The sequence below is a fragment of the Rhinichthys klamathensis genome, unplaced genomic scaffold, assembly GCF_029890125.1.
Source record: "Rhinichthys klamathensis goyatoka isolate OS25496 unplaced genomic scaffold, OSU_Roscu_1.1 h1tg000301l_1, whole genome shotgun sequence".
In the NCBI taxonomy this organism is placed as follows: Eukaryota; Metazoa; Chordata; class Actinopteri; order Cypriniformes; family Leuciscidae; genus Rhinichthys; species Rhinichthys klamathensis.
Window position 1 is genome coordinate 2,718,332 of NW_026606820.1, and position 23,963 is coordinate 2,742,294.

The window sequence follows — 23,963 nt, forward strand, 5'->3', positions numbered from 1 at the left end:
ACAAATGCTATTCAGAAATTTCCCATGCATGTCTGGCTTTCACAAAATAGATGTATCTGCGTAGCGGTTTGGTATGTTTCTATGTGTCAAAAGTTCTCTCTCTCTCACACACACACACACACACACTGGAATATCCAAGATATTTGTCATTAATGAAAACTAAATATTTTGCATGGATGGATGGATGGAGGGATGTATGGATGGTTGACTTTTACGACTCCAAACTAAGGCCCTGTCCACACGGACACGGGTATTTTTATAACCGTGACTTTTTTTACACGGTTCGGCCGTTCGTCCACACGAAAACGCACTGAAACCGAACATTTTTGAAAACCCCTGCCAGGGGTGAGGATTTTCAGAAACGCCGGTTACAGTGTTGTCGTGTAGACAGTGAAACCGGGGTTTTTGCCTTGCGACGTCAGAGCGTGCGCCGTTATCCGCTGTGTTTGACCTCAGATTTGCGCTTCTGATTGGCCAACGTGGCTTTACGGTTAAGGTTTATATCGCCGCCTGCTGGCGTGGCATGCTCTTGACCACGCTTGATACGTGTTTTTGCGTTTTCATGTAGACGGAGACCAAGCATGTGTGGACGGGATTTTTTTTTTTTTTTACGCTGTAGGAAAAACTCCGGTTATAAAAATACCCGTGTCCGTGTGGACAAGGCCTAAGATAATATAACATTGCTAAATTATTTTTTATTTTTTAATCAATTTTATATTCTAAATCCCATCTTTAAAAAGAAAACATCAATAAATAGCAATAATAAAATACTTTCTTTTACATAAAACATTTGAATTTATTAAACAATGTTATATTGTGTGTGTGTGTGTGTGAGAACTATCACTATTTATGTTTTAATTTTTGTTATGCAGTACCTGGACTGGATTTTGGCAAGAATGTTTTTACATTTTACACATTGCCCTGTGAGCGGATAAAGGTTTCAAATGGTGGATCAGGCTGCATTATATGAAAGTGCCTATGCACACACAACTCACCTGGATTAATGCTTCACTTAGCCTCTCCTCATCCACCTGCACCACGATATCACGGATCTCTTCATAAGGCAGCCGGAATGATCCCAGGAAAATTGCTGTTCAGAGAGAAAAAAAAAAATAAGAAAAAAGATGAGTCATTTTCTGGCCCTCTAGTTTAGAGTGTAAGAGTCCAACAGGTGTCCCCCTTTAGAAATGAGCACGGGACAACGTCAACTTCTCAGGTGGATGGTAAAACACTGATAGAGTGTTTGTTCCACTTTGGGGCAATTGGTGGTGAAAGAGAAACATTTTCTTTCAGCAATAAAATCAGCTAAATTAGCCTCAGATTTGGGGCCTTATCACATGATAACAACCTAACATCTTAAACTCTCACCTAGGATGAAATGCAGAGAACAACAGGTGCAATTTACCCAACAGTTGAATTTGATCACCTCCACCACTCCTGAGGAAAGAATAGTCTATAATTACAGCATATAGCTCATAGTGTGCAGTTTAAAGCACATCAGTGGGGGACCGAACATAATTGTACATTTATGTCTGAAGCAGTTACTGCATTGAGGTTAAAATTACCTGAACATTCACAGATTAAAACAGTCAAGGGTTTTCCAGTGGTGTCTGGAAACAATGTTGAGCAGAACCTCATTTTTTTTCTGGCAAATGATTATAGCACAGAAACATTCAAAGGGTCACTCTTGTTTTGTATCACCTACCTCTGAGCTATTTTAGCAAATTTTATGGGAATGCAGAGCTGAGTGGATATACTGAAGGTTATATGTGAGTGTATGTTCTCTGAAATATGTATTTATTTGATCAGATTTCTCCATTGCTCTCTGAATTGCACCAGCCAGTGAATGCAAAGGCCCTTCTGCCTCATCCAGCTCTCTGGTGTGCAGGTGAAACAGGTCCAACTTCTGATGAACATTCCCACCAGCTGATTGACTGGGTCTCTGTGAAACTATGCTCTATTTTCTGCAATTCATTAGTCGGCCATCTGCGTGTGACAATATGCCGGTTTCTTCAGAGAAAAGAGAGTTCTATTTTTTTATCTTATTTTATAAAAAACATTATTTGGGAGATGAAGGTAGAGCAAACACGGTGGCATTTCAAAGGAGGGGGCTCATCTGGATACAATGGCCTAGGAGAAATTATTATTGTAGGTTCGACATGCCAACAAGGTTTTAAAACCAGCCTTACAATACAATACAGCCTGGCTATAGGGATATGCTAATGAACAAACCATCAGTAGCATGATGATGAGCCAATCATCAAGAGTATCGCATGCCAATAAACAAACACATGGTTAGTCACTGAATGTGGTGAGTTTAACAACCTCCAGTCAGAACGTATCACATTTCTTAAAAAAAAATAATTGGATGACAAATGCATTCGCTTCATCTGTTGATTCATGAGTATAATTTACATATTCACATTATCCTGACTTTTTCCTCTAACAAGTTTGTCCATGACAGATGCATCCCATAATTAATTTCCGTTCATATCCACAACTCATCAGCCTGGGGATTTAGTCACATTTTCCAACAAAGAAATCACTGCAAGTCCACCAAATTGCAAGCATTAAAGCAAAAAAGAGCACTTCCTCCCCATATATAAAACGCTTTCTATACTAAACCGCCTCCACACACTGGCATAATTTATAGTAACTCACACTTTGCTTTAAATGCAGCCCGCTATATTTGTAAAAAGGAATGCTGGGATTGTTAAACATGCTTACGGACCACAGAGCTCTGCTGGGTATCTCTGTGTTAACAGAGGAGCATGACTTCATGTAGTGGTTGCCTGCTTTGCTTGGTTCCTCCTGCACTCATGATATTCACAACCTCTTCATCTCATCTGGAATATTGTTTCAGCTGAGCACGGAGCCCCACCCGGGCCCCGGGTCCAAAGTAGCATATACTATCCAGCTTCTCTTTACACTCACAATGATGTGTGGGATCATGTGCGTGTCTGTGTAAGATTGTTCATAGGTCCCCAGGACCAATGAACTCAGCAAGTTTTCCTAACCAGAAAAATTCATGGCCAAACAAAGAAAGTGTGGGTTTTGTCCAGTCAGCCGACAGACTGTACTCTCAGCACGAGGGGGAGACAGAAATGGATACCTGGGGGTATGACTAACTCTCCCTGTCCCACATGTACTTTGGGTCATTTCCACAACCCTGGAACAACCCTGTCTTGTTTGTGAGGCCCCTATCCTAAATAAAAATATAAATAACAGAACATTTATGCCCCACAGAAATGTACATTGGCCTTTCAAATAGTGCCTTATACGATGCTTTTACACTCCCTCTTTCTGTTTTCCTGTCCCACCTCCCTTTTCCTTTCTCTGTGAAGAATGACAGATTTGTGGCTGAAGTGAATGTGTAACAGCACTCCCACTCGTGTGCTGGCATTAGTTACTCTAAAGCCTGAAGTGGTATGTGAGTGTGTGTGTGTGTGTGTTGTGCATCAAAGGCTGGGTAAAGAACTAGCGGAAATGAGACAGAGCACAAGAGAATGAGAATGTGAAAATAAGAGAAAGTGAGTGAATGAAGGGAAGAGAGAAATGTCACTGGGATCTTTACTGTTAGGGCTATCTTCATCTGCTCCAGTTCTAATAGAAGAAGAAAAAAGAAAAGAAAAAGAAAAAACAAGCGCGCACACACAAAACCTGACCCTGATGTCCTTCAGACACACTAACTGAGCATGTTATACGAATAACGAAAATGGTATGTCTTTTGTTGTATTTTTAGTGTTGACTGACACAAGCATCTCTATTATTATTACCCATAGTTAAGCAATGAGAGTATATAAGACAATTTTGCCTACCAGACTATAGAGAGATAGACAAAAAGACAGACAGACAGACAGACGGGCAATCACACATAACACCCTAGAATCATTACAGAAAGCTTTGCAACAGCAAGTGCTGAAAATCTAAATATATGTAAATAAATGTTATATATCTATTATCTCTGTTAAACCAACATTCGGATAATGTGGCTTAATATATATTCTTCAACAGCAGAACTATAGCCAGACTCAGAGCTTCATTTTGTTCTATTCACACATTCAAATTGCATTGATGTATTCAATTGGAATCCAAGTACGCTTCCGGGTAGGATGAAAACAAGCATGGGTAGGACATATACTCAGGTGGCTGGTTATTTTAGCATTTGCTATGAATATTTCATTAAGTGTGATATTGTATATCTAAGGTGTTCTCCTCTCCCAGACAAAGAAGCCAACATTTCCAAAGAAGAATAAAATTGCATTCTCATACTGCTTTCATCAATCAGAGTCCAAAGAGTCGCAGACACTCCTGAGAACACAATGAATTCACACACATAGACACACACACACAGACACACACACACACACACACTCCTTGAAGATTCAAGAGGGGGGAAAGAGGGTGGCAGTTTAAGTGAGACAGAGAGTTGCTAAATGGCACAAGGTAGGCTGATCAATATGGACCACAAAGCAACCTGTGACATAAACAGGTGGTTCCTGTTGTCGAGTATAGGGTCAAACTAGTTTCAGTGCTATGGGGTATAGACAAACAAGACAGTGGGGTACAGACAAACAAATATGACAGTAAACATGGCCTAATGTAACTGATTTTATTTTAAAATCATTTGGAATAAATAAATTAACAAATTAATTAATTTACTGATAACTGGATTTGATTTACGTGTGGGGAAAGAACAAACAAAAAAACAAAAACAAATTAGACTTTGGTCCCTTATTCGCATAAAGGTTTTAGGGAACTATTTGGCTTTGTGTGTGGATACGATGAGGCAGACACAAACAAAATGCTTTGTCCTTTTTATTTCTGTTATCCTCCTATGTGTTTACGGTACAACTGATATCAGAGGAATCGGGTTGAATACATTATCAAAAAAAGCATCCTCAAAAACCTGTTGCAGGAAAAGCGGATACTGCCGAATGCTGTTTGACAATACAAGAGGATAAGAGGAATTTTAAAGTTGACATGATATGTAGGAGAAAGAAAACAAACAAACAGAAGAGAACAGAGGAAAAGTGTCAGTCAAAGCCTGAAAACATTGTGGCTATAGATCCAGCAGCCTTAACTGCTTTTAGTAGAGAGAAAGTCTAGTATGGAGCAAAATACCTAGGATGATAATAATAATAATAATAATAATAATAATAATAATGAATAATAAAAAAAGACAATTATTTAGAGACAAATGTAACTTCTTTGGAAGAAAAAAACAAAAACCAGATCTGGGGGCTCTTGGGTGGGAGTTAGGGGACACAGATATGGAATGCTGATAACTTACACAGATTCTGAGCTGTCTTGGCATCCAGAATTCGCAGCTCTTTTGCTTTTTTCTTGAATTGTGTCATCCTGTCATCTGTTTCTTCCACGTCCTTTTTCACTGAAAGCAAAGAGACACAACCAGAGGGAACTATTAATTATCAAAACCAGTAAATGCATCTGCTCAATTTTTCAGGAAAAATAGAAAATGAGTTCAGAATCAGATGTTCAGTTTACCAAATTTCAGACATCAAGCATAAACAGATTGACTGCATATTGTTATAGGTATTCTGGGTAGTTCATAGTTGCTTGCTTAAAAGTTTAAGATAAATAAATAAATATATATATATATATATATATTTATATATATATATATATATATATAAGATGGATTAGAGATATATTTACATGATTAGAGATGGATATTCAAGCCATTTCACACTACTTTTATGTTTTGGACCCCTGTTGACTGTTGTAAGGACAAAACAGCTGAAACATTCTTCAGAATATTATTTGTGTTACACAAAGAAAGTCATACGAGTTTGGAATGACATGTGGGTGAGTAAAAGATAACAGAATTCACAGATTAAATACTTCTAAGCCTTAAGTAAGAGGAAAATAGGTAGTAGTGGCCCCCTTAGCAAGCACCACTAATAAAAAGTAACAAGACCTAAACAAACATTGTTTCACATTAAATGGATTATTTTATATTAGATACGGTCTTGTCATACAGCTAACCAAAATGAAAAGCATGACTCCTGTGCTTTGGACCACACTTTATATGAGCTCCTGTTATAGCAATAAAAAGTTACATATGCTCCTCTCTATAGGGTAATTATACATATGGCACCCAGATAACAGATCCTGGATGGAAAGCATAAGGACACAGAAACTCTAGATCATGGCAGATGTGTCACAATTAAACCGAGATACTGATGCATGCCAGACTTCCCTTTTATAGCATGACATAAAAAACTGAGGAAGGGAGGGATGAGGAGAAAAAAAGGAGGTAGGAGAAAATGGAAAGGAATAGAGAGAGACAGGTGAGATAGAAAAACAGACAGAGAGACAGACGTCTAGAGTCGATGTGCTTAAAGAGACCATCAGCTCATGACTGCAGCACTACTCGGTATATTGAAGGGAGATTTTGCGGGCCTGCTATTGACAAACACAGGGCCTGCTCTGTCAACGGCTCAGAGCCATGGAGATAATTGTGTAATATCTGTAATCCTAAGGAGCAGCAGGAACGGCAGCTTTGAACAGCCCCAAACCAACGTTGATTCTTTATGTGTGTCTGGTATTCCAGGGACTGGATTCCTTAGAGCTCTGCTTGAAGAGAATCTCTCCCTGAATGACATAACATGTCAGCAAATTCCTCGGCCAAACCATTGTCACAGTCAACTACCAAGTAACTAAATTAGAGAGCAATAAAGGTCGTAGCTCTGGGACCCATCCGGGGGAGAGAGAGATTCTGGGAAAATCTCAGGTGAAAACAAAGACAGAAGAAGTCTAGGTTTGGCAGATTGCTTGTGGGAGTAGGAGCGCACCTCAGCGCTAATCATCACAACTCCGCTATTTATTTAAGCCCAAGATGGAAGTCTCCCAGGAAATCGCATACAAACAAGCCTCGCCCAAGAAATCTGCATATGTGAAGGAGCTATCAAAGCAAGAGCATCTCCTAAGCAGGTGGATTTCCTGCTGGCTACAGGCCCTCTGCTGTGTCAATAGCACTGTGGTACTGATGCATGTCCGTTTTCCATGAATTTAAAGTGATGGTGACTTTACAGAACATGTTAACAGAGTTTGATCTTCTGAAAGTTTAACTTATTTCTTTATTTGCTTATTTTTGGTGCTAAAAGCTCAGGTGTGCTTAGACGGAATGGATAGTAATTAATTTGTACGAGCATCGTATCGCCTTAACAGGTGACAGGACTTGCAGTTCCAAAAAGTTATTAATTGTATATATAATTAAATAAATTTCACAAGCTGATCACAGCACTACAGATTTGTGGTCTACTTGAGAAGAGGGAAGTTTTAACGTGACTTTTAATACAACCTTTCTCTGCTTTCTTGCTGGTAGGGTGTCTCAAATATGTCTCACAATGATGACAGCATGGGTCCACAACAGGGATTGCGTATGTATGCATGTATGTATGCATGGGCGGATGGATGGATGGTCCATAATGGCATGGGGTCAAACGATCTAAAGGCTTCAAGGAGTGGCAGGCCAGGTAGGATTCAACTCAAGAGAGTCAGCAGTGCACTATGTGTGTGTTTCACTAAAACAGCTTAAATCTGAGAAACCCGAAGACCAGAGAAAAAAAATATATCAGGAAACAGGGCTCCCAAAGGATCTTAATTTTTTAGGGGAAGGGCTGCAGGTGAGGGAACAGCTTTCAGCCATATTGTGGAGCTTAAGATCCCCCCCCACCACCACCTCAGGCGCATTGTCACACCCTTCCACCAGCTGGCTCTTCCACCTGGGTAGCCCACGCTCTCAGCAGGATGTTCTCAACATATCCTCAGGCTCTTCAGCTGTTAGAGAGCCGAAGCCCGCCAGGCCTGCGCCTTCTCTGACCAATGCTGGATCAATGAGAAACAGACACAGCTCAGCCCATCGCTATACTTCCGCTTAAGGTGGAAAAGGTGGGCAGTTTGGGAGGCTTTGTTTTGTATCTACAGTAGGCCAACTGATTCAATTACACTCCTCCCTATATATTTCTGACAGAGTTTGTATCTGCTGGCTTGCACTATTCTGCAGTTTTACAGGAAGTGAGAACTTGATGAACCGGATGACTAGACGAGCAGAGTGCATCACTGTTTCTAACAGAAATAATTAGAGATGATAAAAATTAATAAAAATAAATTATACGATTATAAAATAATAATAATAATAATAATTAGGAATGAGCTACAGTTCCACCCTCTATCCATCACTGATGATGGGAACACGACTTCGCCACCCCTCCAAGAGACTAAAACTGCTCCTTCGCCTGCTGAGCTGCTTCTTTTTGTTTTTTGGTGCAAATGCAGTCACCACCACAGACGAATATCCAAAAACAAAGATCTTAACTGCTTCCCTAAAACACCATAATGAAGAAATAAACCTTTTTTGTTAGTTTTGTGTTAAATACAGTAAACCAAAAAAAAGTAAGCTCGCCTTGCAGCATTACAAAAATAGATGCCGTGTCTGTGCATAATAAAAACACATGTATACAAATAAATTAAAGTTGATCCAAAACATGTTGCGTACATGTAGGACATAAATAACATGAATTAATACAGGAAAATGTAATAAATAATTGAATAATGAGCCAGCCATTGATGAAGAAGCCAGGTGTTTTTTTTTTTTTTTTCTTATAAACTGACTGTGAAGGACTGGTTATGTTCAGGGTAGGGGTGGGCGGTATGACCAAAATTCTATTTCACGGTATGACTCATTTTATTTCACAGTAACGATATATTTCACGATATAGATATTTATATATGTAGTTATTCTCGAAAAATCGACAAAAAGGGCTTTGTATAATAAATAAACCCAAATACTTTAGAAATGAAAAGTACTTCACATTGTTTTCTGTTTCTCTTATTTGGTAAATTATTTATTTGGTAAACTATTTAGATAGCTAAATATAAACAAAACACACTCATCAACTTTTAGATAAACTGCCCCCAACTGATTGATATTAAATACAACTCATAGGTGCAATTAAACTTTAAATAAAGTGTTTCTGAATCATTTTTCAATCTCATGTTATGCTTTACTTCATCAATCAGTTTATAATATCTGAATATTTTATATTGAACTATTCTATTCATGATAAATTAGTTATTTCCTTTTAATTTTGTAGGATAGTAATACTAGTTGTTTAAATGTGTTCCCCGGTACATTTTTGCCATGTCTGCTTTGGCTACACTGCGTTTTTAAGGGGCTTGTTTTGCTCTTTTTGTGATATCTGGCAACCCGTCACCCTGCGCTTTAATCAATAGAAGTTCAGAAGTGACTAAGGAGAGCAGCAGTTTGAAAACCGAACAGCAGCTACTGTTAGTGTGGACTAAGTAGCCTAGTTTAAATTATACAGATACACACCTTGTAACTGCGTCATTATTGGACCATAGCCCGGTGAACACCGCGCTCCCTCAGTGCGTGTGCACGCGCGCGTCTTCTGCATCAGTAAAATGCGATCGGTTAATTTGAATGTCAAGTTGTAATCACGGATCGAATCAAAGGAAGATTGTATCAGCTGGTTCGGTGGCCAATTGTTTGGAGTTAGAAATATATAACTCGCGATGCATATTTAGTAATTTTGCCTCAGATAGGCTACAGGATTATACATTCACTTTAACAAGCAGGTTGTTCATTACCACGGGCGCCAAACTGTTTGCGTGTTTAAAAACTATACATAAGAGACGGAAAGATGCAGATAACTATACATTATTTAAGGTTATTTCTATTCGTTACGATATTGATAACTGTTGTTGTCCAGCTTTCCCCGTTGCGAGCGTGCACTAATCTGTAGCCTGGGCACTGAGTTAACTGCTGCGCCTTTCCCCCCGAAAATATCACGTTAACAACAACAACAACCCTTTAGAAAATGTAATTCCTTTGTGGATCCTCTTGATCTGATTTCTCCATGTTTCTTTTTACAATTCTCAGTGTTTCAGTCTTACGCACGTTGCACGCGAGTTAACCCCGCCCACTTATTTGCATTTCGCGGTATACACGGAATAAAAAAATCTGTTACGGTTGACATTTTCTACCGCGGTAACGATATATACCGTCATACCGCCCAGCCCTAGTTCAGGGTGTTTCAACGCAATACAAACAGCAGTGATGCTTCAGTAATGTGATCCATTAGAAGGAAAACACAAAGTCGAGAGGTATTCAGGGGGAAGGTGGTTTCAAAATGTTAGTAAAACATTAGCTGTACATGATTACTCCTGCCAAAGTAATCACATACATGTGTGTTGGGTCCACAGACATTGTTATATGTAGGGATGAGAGAATAGCTCTTGGAGGCAACAAGGGGTGAAATGCAATAGCAATAATAGAACTTACAATAAGAAAAGCAATAAAAAAGGCAACAGAAAAACACACTCAAGTTCAAACAAGCCCTTTCTGTGATTTTTGGACAGAGGGCAGCCCATGGGAGCTCCTCATTTCCAAAGTTCTTCACATTTGGGCGTAGAGATTGTTTACTGGACTTGAATCATTGTGCTGGGAGCCGTCCATGTGATATCTCCCCCCAGGCAGCCAAAGCCTTGAGCATTAGCAAGCTAAACACTACCACATGTTCGCTTCCGGACCGAAATGATTCACACAAGAGCAGTCATGGAGACATAAAGCTAGAGACGTTGAACGGAGGACTGAAAACACTGATGACAGGTCCTCTTAAAATGTGTTCAATGTCCCTGCAACGAATCAGATGAAGCAGACAATGTGGAGTCTGACTGTCTGGGCTGGGAAGTGCATTGTCGGAATCCACAATCTGACTGGAATAATATGACTCATCTACCTCTGCAAAACTGACTGTCCAAACTTGAACAATGCCAATCAATATGAGACGATTTCTTTCAGGAATTAAGTCAAGCCTGAGTGAAAAAATCCTTCAACAATTAGAGTATGGTAAAGGAAAGTTCACACAATAATGAACATTGTGTCATCATTTACTCACGCCCACACTGTTCTAAAACCAAGAGTTAAGATGTTTAACTATTTTTGCCCATGCAATGGATGTCAGTGGGGTCAAAAAGTAAAATTGGACTCCACTGACTTCTATTGTTTGGACAAAAACAGATTTATTTTTTAATATATTGCTCACATAATAAAATCAGTCATACGAGTCTTCGAGTGTAAAAAAAAGATTTTGTAATTTCTTCACATCCTCAGCCAGATCTACAAGGCATCCCAAACACACAATAGAGGTTTGAAAACTGGAGAATTACAGCTGTGACTATTTCTGCCAGTGACTATGGCTAAAGAGAGGTCTCTTTCTCAACCCTGCAACCAATTTATTGCCTGGATACAAGCCCACCACGCCGTTCCCACCGTCTAGCCTCTTGAATGCATGCTCACACTCAAAAAAAGAAATCCTTCAGGGACAAACCTGAAATGGTTTATTTTTCTTTCATCCAAGTGAACCTGCATTGATCGGATAAGGGCGATCAATAAGGAAAAGACGCACACAAATTGAATCTAAGCGCAGCATAACGAAGATTCTGGCATCGAGTGTTTAACGTATGCTTTAAATTAGGGGTGGAGATTATGTGGCGGAACAGCTGAGTGCATTTTGATGATGCAGTTTGAAAAATTTGCATCTGAAGCTATTCGTTTTTATTAGTGAAGCGATTTGAGCTGTTCTAACTCAAGTATCCGTGAGATTGTTGATGTCAAACAGGTCTGTGGGCCATAAATACAAAGGAAGCTGTCTGAATGAGTATAATTCAGCCTCTCTCTGATGTCAGGTTATTAGGAGGTATCTTTCCTATAATGACTTACCCCTTTCCTCAGTCTTGACCTTCACAGTGCTGGGGAGCTCAGGCAAAGCTGTCTCGCCTCAAGGTGAATAGCACAGAAAATAACATAAAAAACAGCTGGGGGAGAGGGCTCGACTCTCCCATCCATGCAATTATCATCATCTTTAACGATAACAAGGGAAAAGGGTGAGGTTAGCGCTGATGATAATTGTGATGGGGCGGCAGGTAAAGCTTGATTCCCTCTGAGGGCGATCTGATATGCCTGAGAGACTTTCAAAGCATGACCAGGTGCAGGGGTCACTAATACACTCCCGATTTTCACCCTGGGTTCTCCTGGTAGCCTGTGGAGACTAAGTGGAGAAGAGGCTAGAAAAGGTCACAGCCTGACCCAAATAACAACTCGCTCTATAACAGTTTCATTATGAGTGAGAGACACACTGAGACTGAGAAACTAACAGCTGGACTTGGATAAAAGCTCAGGAGGATAGTCAAGCCCTGTTCCTCCTCCTCATGTCAGAAAACTTTTGTTTAGTAACCTCTGTGGTTGTGGGAAACACAAAATTTAGCAATCTGTTAGCAAACGTACTCACGCCATGAAGCATATGATGGATTTAGGCCAAATGACAAAGCAATGCTGTAACCTCCACTTAATTACAGCAAGTGGTTGTTGTGGCATTCTAAGAGGGACTTGCTCAAGCATGGCTTCTTTTTTTTTGGTTTGGAGCTCACTTAGCACGCACATTCATACGGTAATATAGCAGAGCAGCACTAACAGCTCTCTCCTGTAGCTGCAGCGTGCGAAGCTGATAATAGGTTATCTCTCGTATTAAATTTGCACGATCACATTTGTGTGAAATGAAAACAGGCTTCTATGAAAGACGATGGATCGTACTGACATTACGCCTTATCGCAAGGTCATTTGTGAGAATGCATATCACCTGGAATTAACAAAGAGGCAGTGCTGAAATAATGACGGAGGGGAATACATCATGTCTTAGAGATGATCTGGGTGGTGTGAATGTGAATGGGTTGTGGTTGTGGTTCTAAGCAGCAGTATTAGTACCAAGACCCCAACATTTCTTTAATTTCTGGCTAGGCAGCTCAAAAGCGCAAAGAGTGTGGGAAGAGTCACTGTTAACTGGCCGCTAAGGTCTTTACAGCTATACCCTTTGGATTCAGGCCCTCATCCAATGAGCTACGAGAAGAGATGGTTGGTTTAAGGGTTCGTTTGACCAATTACATTTAACTGACTTTCATTCTGTATTGAAAGCACATCCCCGAGGCATATGGCCAACAAATGGTTTATTTCTAGTGTCTAGAAAGAATCTATTGCCTAACATAACAACAGTCCATCTTGTTGTAGTGTTTTATTGCATAAAACTCTCACTGACCTTTCCCCGAGTGCACCTCTAAAGAGAATAAGAAACTATTTAGTACCACATTAAAATGAGGCTCAGTTTGTTAGCATTAGTATAATCATATTACAGATATCATGAACTAACAAACTATTTTACAGCATTTATTAATTTAGATTAATGTTAATACATACACTATTGCTCATTGAAAATGAATGTATATTTAAATATGTAAAATATGCTAAAGTGAACAGCAACCTAAATTAATAAATGCTGTAAAGTATTTTTCTTTGAAGTTTCATACACCATCTACAGACAACATAAAATGGAACCTCACTGTAAACAGAGAAAAAGCCAACAGCAGTAACATTGTGAAATATTATGGCAATTTAAAATAACTTATGTATATATATATATATATATATATATTTCTTTAATTTTTTTTATATAAAAGTTATTTATTCCTGTGATGGCAAATCTGAATTTTCAGCAGTCATTACTCCAATCTTCAGTGCCACATGCTCCATCAGAAATTATTCTAATATGCTGATTTGTTTTTTTTAGGAAATATTTCTTATAATTGTCAATGAAAACAATTGTATTGCTAAATATTGTGAAAAATCCTCAAAATTCAGGGTTCTTTTATTAATAGAAAGTTCAAAATAACATATTTGAAATAGAAATAATTTGTAACATTATTATGCATTCTTGATGATTATGTATGTATTTTAATTTCTTTAAAAAAGAAAAATATTATGGACCCCACTTTTTAATTGTAATTTGAACAGTGACATACTACATAAATTGTAACATTAAATAACATGTTTACTGTGCCTGGCCCCCTCTGTGTCAAGCTGAGCTATAGTTAGTAATACAGAACCTCATGAACAGGACCACTGCTGGACACATGGTCTCTGATGACTCCCTGTGGTCAGGGACTGGGTGTTGAAGTTGTGTGGTTGTGTTTGTCTTCTCTGAAGGAGATCTGTGGCCTTGAGATCAACCACTATGCTGTGTTGGTAGTTGTAAGTCTAGCTGGTAGGGCTTTCAAAGAATAGTTTGATCATTTGAAGGGTGGGAGGGGGGTGAAGAGTCATTGCATTAAATAAGAACCTGTTGAGAACAGTTTTTTTTTTTTCCTTTTATTTTATTTAACTTTTACTTTTTTTATTCAACATGTGGCTGGGTATTATTCTTTCTATCTTGAAGGTTAACCGATTTGATACAATTTGTCTGCCATGGTGTGGAAATACTGTACTTCACGTGTTGTGCATGCAAAAGTCAAAGTTTGCCTGTGGGAAAAGTTAAATAAATGACTTTTTCATCAAGGCAGCCTGGAATTATGCTTGTTAGTGTGAGACAGTGCTATCTGTCGGAATCAAATCCACAGCAGGTACGAACAGTGTAATTGTAAGTCTTCACAATCCCACCAAAAGCAGTTGCAATAAAAATTCATGCATTGCCGCTCTTCACAGACATACGGATTCACTTGCCAAGAGTAAACAATTCCTGACAGGCATTGAACGCTTGTGTGTGGTTTCATAAAGGTTTTCATAGTTCCCTCCACGTCACTATTCCTCAGTCAGCTCACGTCCAACATGAACAGGTGACACGTCAAAGCAGACGCAGACTGATTAAAAACACTACACCACAGAAATACGTGTCCCTAGTCATGAATTGCATCCAAATACACCCTCTGTACTCATTTCACCTCATTGAGAGAAACCAGGTTGATTATGAGTGTCTGTGCTCATCTGTTTCATTATACGCAGTAGATCAAAGAGCCGGGACAGTTGAACAGTGATCAGGGGAGGGGAAGTGGAGGATGAGGGCAGGAGGAACATAACCCACTATAAAAACATTTTCAGGTGAGGAAGAGCCAGGGATCATAGCCCTAAGAATTCAGGAGAGCAGCTTGTTGTTTTTGAAAGCCCTCCATTGGCTCAGGCTCACGCTCCATGAGATGACCCCGGTCCAGATGCTCAGGGTGGTCAGAGGTGCAAGTAGGCTTGAGCCAAACCCTGAGTCCTTTCATCACAAAACTTCTTCTGGTTGCACGACAACCCTTCCATGCGATGGAGAATTCTAGAAAAGAACAATTTGTGTGGATACAGAAGCAGAAATTATGGTAAACAGGAAGTCCCTATACAGATAAAGTGTCTATAAGCACAGCTTTTGAGAAATAGCTCTTCCCTAACAGCCAATTATGTCTGATCTGCCTTCCTAAAAAGCCTCCATCTTTGATTACAGCCCTCAATGTTTGCTTTAATGACAAAAGCTAGTCAAGCATAATGAGTTATAATGATAGAGCATGGGGTGAGCATACATTCTGGTAGCGGCTTTGTGTGCCATCTCAGGTTTGACTCATATAGTGATTACTGGGCTGACAGGTCTTTAAAGTGTAAGCTGTGACCTGCTTCACTCTGGAATTAGTGTGTCCACGCATACAGCGTCCAAACCGTGCGCTCAAATGCTTCCCCGGCAGGCTGGATTACGAGATGTTTATGGGACCTGCTGTTACCAGCTGTCTGGATTACTCAGGGATTGGATTGTGTATAAACTATGCCAGTGCATGTAGTTTTGAGGCTTTACGCTCATAACTTCCTGCACTTATTTGTTTTGTAAAAGAGTAGCTTGAGAGCACAGAGAGATAGACGGGAACTTTTACAGTATTCGTGAAAGATAAGCCCTTCAGCAGACAATGGCAGTTTTTTAATCAAACTTATACTGCTGGGTTTAATACCAATATATATATATATATATATATATATATATATGTAGCGTCTGGACCAATCAGACACACACACACAAATTAATCATCATATTTAATGAAGAATCCAACAAACTCTCTCTTCCAACAAAGTTCTATGAAACTTCCCCCACAAATGAAGCCTACCCACTGGCAGAACCTGGTGTCCTGTTACAGGACACATTAAGACTGATAACAAGCTTTACGACCCAACGGAATTTCCAGAGAGTTGTGAGTGACACTCTCTTAATTCTTCCTGAGAAGAAGAAATGAACCCTTTAAATGCTATATATTCTATATATATAACCATGTGATAAATGTATTAATATGTATCTAATTTTTCATCTCTTAATTTTCCTTTTATGTGGTTTGGCCTATGTATCCATTCTCTCTTCTAAACTATTTTGGTCTGAGACATGACTTGCATACTATGGTTAACCAAAATCATATGTGTAGCATATTTAGTCTCTATAAACTCCAATCTTCGTCCCCCATTTGTTAATTTAAATTACATTTTGCTAACTTTATGACGCATTAGTATTATAAGAATCTTGAAGATTCCTTTCGTAAACACCCAATGAAATTAAACATTCAAATACCCAGCTAGAAAACAAAGGGTCGTAAAAACTCCCTCCAAAGGGGCAGCTTCACATTGGCTCACGCACCTCCAGACGGTGTGACATCTTCGCGCTTTAAAAATCACTGATAACAAGATCAGCTCTCTCTTGTCTCTGGTCCTCTTAGCCTCTTGCGCTCTTAGCCTCTGGCTCTCTTACTCTCTTGGGCCTTCCTGAGAAGTCCTAACGTGAAGATGATGCTAAACTACAAGTCCCTCAAGGACTCCCAAGCTTGCGCCAGGCTGCGACCTTGTCTTTCCATTCACCAAAGATCATCTGACTACCACTGGTTCTCTCTAATCAAGACCACATCAGCAAAGATCAACTGGAGCCTCAACAAATTGCATCAGGACAGTTTAATGCAAATGGACGAGACATGCAAGTATCAAACTTAGTCTCATTATTTGATACATCAAGTATCCTTACCCCTTTTTAAGAAGGGCATGTTAGAACTAAACTGATGGTTTGCTCAGGCTGTTGATCTGCTGAACATCAAACAATGCTATAACTTCTTGCTTTCCTGTATTCTGCTTCTGCTCTCTTTCCCTTGGTAAACTGTATGCATGTATGTATGTGAATTTTAGAGTAGTTTAAATGTTTAGTCTAGTTAATAAAGTCTTTTTCATGTCACACATAGAGTTGTCCGTGTCTCAAGCTCACATCTGGAGTCACTAATCATAGATCTTGACTACTTGCTCTTAGTAGTACTTAGTAAGAAAGACATTTCCCATGCCCCGGAAAATAACCAATTAATTAATAACCTTATAAACTTATAATATTAACAGGGACCTATGAGGTTTATTTTATGTTCACCAGTGTTGTTATGGTAAACTAAAACTAATTAAACTATTAAAAATAAATGAACAGTAATTCAAAATATTAATACTATAATAGTATATAAATAATACAAAAACAACACTAATGTCCACAGCTTCTTTCATTATGCTATGGTGTTGCCATCTCCAATTGGTTGCTAGCATGCTTTGGGTAGTAGATGCTAGAATGTTTCTTAGTAGCCTAGACAAAATAAACTTTTTTTTACTTGTTTTATAGTCCCCCAGAAAAAAAGAAAGAAAAAAAAACTCACTTAGAGAGCTTAGAAGAGCATCATTATACTTAATGTTTGAAATATTCATGTCATATAAACAGTCCAGGACAAGTTATTCCCAAAAGTATAGTTCATAGTTATTTTTTCTCTCTCTCCCACTATTTTCTTGTCATCCTTTTTCATCAATTTAACATTAAGAAATCGTATTGCATAAAAGCACAAAAATGTTTTTGTAGTGCCTGGTGATGGTGGCTTTGTAGATCTAAGAGAGGAGCACATACTGAGGTAAACAAATCTATAAACAACATCAAATTACAGCCGGACCTTTACGAGCAAGCCTTAGGGTCACTTGGTTCCAGGAGAGGAAATGTAGCTATTGACTCCGCTCAGGAAACAATTCAACCCAAACAGCTTTATATATTCGAGATCTCCCCAGCATTCCGGTAGAGAAAAGGAGAAGAAGTGCACTTTGAAAGACCCATGTAATATGATCACGGAATCACACAGAATTCTTTGAAGGCAGTCAGGATCAATAGAGGATAAGAGTGGCCATGGCTAAGAAGCGACGCTGTAAGTCGCCGCTCTGTGATCTAACCGGATCTCTGCTCTCCATCAAAGCCAGACTAAATTAAACGTGAATTACAGAGGTGAAAGCCCAGGAATAAAAAGACACCATTTATCATCAGACCGATGTGTGGTTATCTCTTATTCAGACTCTTTTCCTTTGGCCCCACACAATGACACTTCCTTCTATGGTTCACATCAAATGGTTATTAAAGGGATAGTTCACCCAAAAATGAAAATTCTGTAATCATTTATTCACCCTCAAGTTATTCCAAACCTGTATACATATCTTTGTTCTGCTGAACACAAAGAAATATATATATATTTTTTTTTTTCACTTTTGGGTGAACTATCCCTTTAAGTCCATTTGTGATATCAGAATAGCCATACCCATTCAAACTGGAAAGTGGTTCCTCAAATTTTTGGGTCAAGCGGATTTTGAATGCAACTTCTAAAACAATATATATATATATATATATATATATATATATATATATATATATATAAATATATATATAATAAAAAAGGCATTCAGACGGCTAGTATGTCCTTTGCAGCCTGCTTTTCATACATGTAAAATTAAATATGCTTAAGACCATGGCTCACACCTGCCAAATGTGCTTATTAGAGAAACTTATCTCAACAGTACAGATCATGAGGAAGGACAAATCAGTCTAATTTATGGTCCAGCTCTGACCCAAGGCTCAAACTCAATGTGCTGTTTGTTTTCATTTAGCGTTTTCATCAGCTTCACATTGCTGAAGTAAGGCTGGCAATGAGTTAAACTATGTGTATCCACACACAAACAGACACACAAACTATCTTTGCTTTATTTACTAACCCTGTCAAGCTCTACAGCAGGTTCATGATCCTCTCTGGGTCTTGGTTGGTTCGTGATCTATTCAATAGAGTCTAGCCTGGATCTGTCTTTAACATAGAGATCAACGCATTCTCTCTCAGCACGCACAATTCATTTCATTCATAAGCTGAGCTTTCAGGGTAAAATGGGAGAGAATTCAACAGACGTCCACTTGAAAAAAAGGTAATGTGCCCTTGACTGACATACACTTTGTGGATCTCAGCAAGGTGTGCTGTATTTGAGGAAGAAGAAAAAAAAAATAGGAACAAAACAAGAGAATCTAGGATAATAACCACAATTTTCTTCCAGGGTGATATGCAAGCTGATGGCTGTCTTGGTTCACTTATACAGCAATAAACAGAGGAACACTAAAGCAGGGGGAGAGAGAAAGAGAGAAGGAAAACCAGAAAAAATAGAGAAGAAAAAATAGAGAGAAATTGAAAGAGGCATCATTCAAAAGAAAGTGCAAAGTCTCATTTGGAAGTGAGGTTTGAAAACAGACTACTTAATGTAGCGTAATGCAGCGTGGTAGCAAACGAATCATTCCATATAAAAAGACAGGCGAGAGATGATGATGATGATGATATGCTTTCACCAAGCAATTGTGTTAAAACACTGTGGCCAGAATATGGCCATTACGAACCATAAAGAGCTGAAGAAATGCAATCCCACACCATAGCTCCAACATGTAAGTACAACATTTTCCAGCACTTTACCACTTAAATGCTTACAGCTGCCATCTCTTTAAAGGCTGCTCGCAGCTTTGATCTCCTTTTTGTTTCAACTTGTGTTAACTGCTCACTGTGAAGCCTCTTAAATTGCACACTAATACACAGGCGCTGATTGTAGCCGATCCGACTTTGAATAAACACAAGTACACTGTAGACTCTTTCCAATTACAAGAATTAGTGTCCCGCCCTGCACACTTGAATGAACCATGAATGACCAAATCTACAGTGGGTTCCAAAAGTCTGAGATCACTAGCATTAGTTAGCATTTTGATTTCTTATGTAATATTGTGAAATACACTAATACACAAATACAAATATTTGTTCACTGAAGAAATCAAATATAGGTTCACCTTTGTTAAAGCTGTATTTATTTATTTATTTTTACATTAAAGGAGTAGTTCACCTCAGAGTGAACATTTCCTGAAACTCACCCCCATGTCATTCAAGATGTTCATGTCTTTCTTTCTTCAGTTGAAAAGAATTACAGATTACAGCGGAGAATTCAAATGTCAGACAAGACCATTTCAATGTTGTTCGTTTACCTCTGCCTGCTCAGCTTTGCGCTCGGACACGTGTCGTAAATGTATCAGTACAGCTATGACAGCTATCCCTCTTCCGTACATTAGCACAAAAGTCCGGTTTGCATTTTCCCCGCGATGTGGTCAGAGCTGGAGTTTGACTACCAATGCATGGAAAATATGACTGTAACAATATTTAATATGTAGTCTAACAACAACACACGGAGCACGCATGAGAGAGGTTTCTGTGTGGAATGCCGCGATGAGTTTAAAAACACTTGCCTGACGGACAACAGTTCATATCCAGACCGGAGCAAGCATGTTTGAAGTTTTTATAAACATATTTCATATACTCTCCTGCTCCAAACATAAAACAGCACAGTGTATGTGTCATGTACTTCATGTCTTCAGATGAAATATGTGCAAATAAGGACACCGATACAGCAATACGACTGATCATGAACATGATGGCATGATGATTTCTGATACACAGGAGACAATGATGTAAACCAAAAATTCTAATTAGAATGGACAAAAAAAGTAACTATGCCTTTATTTGTAAACTGATGTGTGTCGCTGGCAGCAATTGTAGTGCTCTGAAACGTAATGAAAATATTATCAACGTTTTAAAAATTCTTCCTTATTTTTCATATAGACAAATAGTTCTGCAAAGTTATAATAGTGATTTGTTGATATTTCTAAAATATAGATTATCAAAACGTATTTGATTTGTTCATGGTAGTTGTTAGTAGTCTCTAAAGATTTTTATGAGTTTGTTGTAATAGCGTTGTTTTTAAATTCAAGGTTCCCCCAACTCTACTGTTTGTTTTTTCTCGGCCCATATTTAATATCCATGTGTCTGTATAATGAGTGTGTTGTAGGTCTGTCTTATATTGGTTGTTGTCTCCACTCTTACCATCCTATAAACTCCCATATTTCCACAGCTTTACACACCCTTTTTTTTCTGCCTTTTTCAAATCTGAGGTGTGAACGACCAGTGATAAAACAGGGGGTATTCATGATGCTTTGAAATTTAGAAAACTTGTTTTAAATCCACTGTCTCAAGAGTAATGTTAAAGTTCACCTCAGACAGCAGCAGGGGGGGCTGACACATTTCAGGTATACAGTAGATGATGTTAAAAAAGTAAATGGACTACCAATACTGTTCCATTACATTGCTAATGACAATCAGTGCAGAGCAGGTCAGCTCTAGTCCAGCTGTCTGGAATTGAAGTTTCATACCAGCCTTCCTGCCCTCCTGGGTCTTATCTGGACCTGCAGCTCTGGGTGTGTGGGCGACTCGCCCTGAGGATGCTGTGTGCAGAACTATAGGAGCAAAGTGGTAATGATATTTGTCAAAAAAGGCCTAAACGAACAAAACCACCATGACAACATCAAACAGAACCAAAACAGAAGGAGTCTTTAATCTCCATCACCCAGTTCTGGCAAATCCTTGAACTAGCTCACATGAGCACTTCATGGGGCTTGAAAGACAGCTTATGTTGAAACAGAATTGGTAATGGAATACAGTGCAAATTCTTACTTTACCCCACTCCCACTGTTAGTTCTTGAAAAAAAGTAACAGGGTGTGTGAAGTTTAAAGAGACGAAGAGAGAAAATTGTGGAAATCATAACTGCTTATATATAAATAAAATAAAATAAAGTGATCATTTCAAGTAAAAATTTTACAGAAGCTCAAATAGCAGCCAGCTTCAAACCTGAGAGATCAGCTAGTCTTCATTTTCACAAGGTAAGTAATTTCACACAGCATTTATTGAGATTTATCCAGGTTAGGTGTCTGTGAAGGACTCTTGCCTTCCCTCTTGCCCACAATCATGCGCTCCAACTAGAACTTCAAACACTCTCTATGCCCCTCCCTGATCTTTTAAAAAAATTCAGGGACCAGGGCAAACTGTTAGCATTCCACTCAGTATGCCAATGTGCCAACTTGCCATATTGCATTTTGCAGATATCCACACATATTAAGTACTGTACTGGCTTTCCATTTGCCAATGCTTAAGTATTGCACTTTCAAAGTAGGCCATCAGTATAAGACAGAACTATTTTCCTGGCTGTCAATTTCCATATGACAGGAGGGATGAGCATCAGTTGACCTTTCCCTGACGCCGCTTCAAGCTGAGGTCTACATCACAGCGCGAGTTTAAGCAGATGTCATTTCTGAATGTTCCCTGATCATACCCAAATCTCAACCCAAATTAGCCATGTGACCCTTCTAGAATGTGCTCGAGTCATATGATTTACGTTTAGCCTCTGTGTTATAGAGCTAATTCAATACCTGAGCTGCCAATTGTGCTATGCATTTCTCCTTTGTCTTTTCCCCCCTGTGCATTCAAGGTTTCAGGCTGTAACCTTCCTATGGGGACTCAATTGTTACCAATATCAGGGTTAGTGTGACTTGGGGCTCTCATTTAATGTGTTTCCCAGTAAACTTAAAAGAAACAAAAGGAAGGGAAAAAACAGACACCTTGCTTTCTCCTCATTACAGTCAAGGACAAGGTACGAGATGCCACAAAATGTCTGCAGGCATTTCCTTGCACATTAATAACTAAATCTACAAACTATATACAGCAAGACCAAATTAGGTGTCAAGATGAAGCGACAACGACTGACTGTCTATGATACTGTACTATGGAATAATTACTTATTTATATGGCACATTTCAAGTGCTCTAGAATTGATGAGATTATGATAATGCGCCATGCCATGATCAGTGAAGGATTTAGTCTGAGCTGAAATGCATGAGAAGAGAATGGTTTCGTTAGGCCTGTGTTCCCGAAGCAAATTATCTTCCCTATACGCACTGATAATCTGATCAGCAGTGGCATTAAATGTTGCGTCCATTATGAATGTGTCCCTTTGGAATTGCAAGCAAACTTATAAACAGACCTGCAAAGAGTTGAAAGAGTTTCTGAATTAAATAGCTGTAGGGGGGTTTGGGGCCATTCTCCACTTAAAGAATGTTGTTGTGATTTTAACACAAAGGATTCTGGTGCACTCTGACAAGAAAATAAAGGGAATATACATTTGTTTCAAGTAAAAAAAAAAAAAAGACAAGGCTGGGCATTGACTAAAAATTCACAATTTGATTCAATTACGGTTCATAAGCCTGCAATTCGATTTGATTTTGATTGGATTAATTTCGATTTGATATCAATTATTTGGGGTCTAACAGGTACAGTACAGCGCAAATTTCCGCAAAGAAAAAAATATCTTAACTGATTTGTAGGCTACTTACAATTAAATTACAAAGAAGGAAGTTTTTTTTTTTAAATAATGTTATAATAAATTCTTAAAGGTACAATATGTGGGATTTTTGCAGTAAAATATCCAAAAATCACTAGGCCAATGTTATATTTCTTTAGTTGATTACTTACAATATCCCCAATGTTTCCAACTATTTGTAAATCGTGAGTAAATTGTGATTTTAACCAAGGAAATGGGACGTGTGAGCAGGGGTGAGGAGTCGCCAGTCAATGGGGTCATATCCGCGTTACCCTCGGTTTCCGCTCATACTGCCATAACCATGGCGACAGACGTGGACAACTGGTCCACGTCTGCTTAGCAGGACGCTCACGCTGTTGTTGTTTTGTTCAAACATTATGGACCATGGCAAGCAGACTGAGACAAAAAGAGGGCTAAAACGAAGATCAAAATCTTTCGAGATGCCGAGAGCTCCATGTTCGCGACTAACTTCGACTTGACAGAGACGCGAGTGTTGCATGTACTTTATTAGACAGGTGAGCAAATGTATAT

At 38.8% G+C, this 23,963-nt stretch overlaps 1 protein-coding gene across 1 annotated transcript in view; it reads right to left on the reverse strand.

Annotated features, from left to right (window-relative positions):
• diaph2 (diaphanous-related formin 2) overlaps positions 1 to 23,963 on the reverse strand; it is a 559,427-nt gene that overhangs the window by 218,639 nt on the left and 316,825 nt on the right. The window contains exons 21-22 of the mRNA XM_056270265.1: positions 5,294 to 5,392; positions 996 to 1,090 (exon numbers count right to left, since the gene is read on the reverse strand). Coding sequence (XP_056126240.1) covers positions 996 to 1,090; positions 5,294 to 5,392 — 194 coding nt within the window. The remainder of the gene's footprint in view (positions 1 to 995; positions 1,091 to 5,293; positions 5,393 to 23,963) is intronic.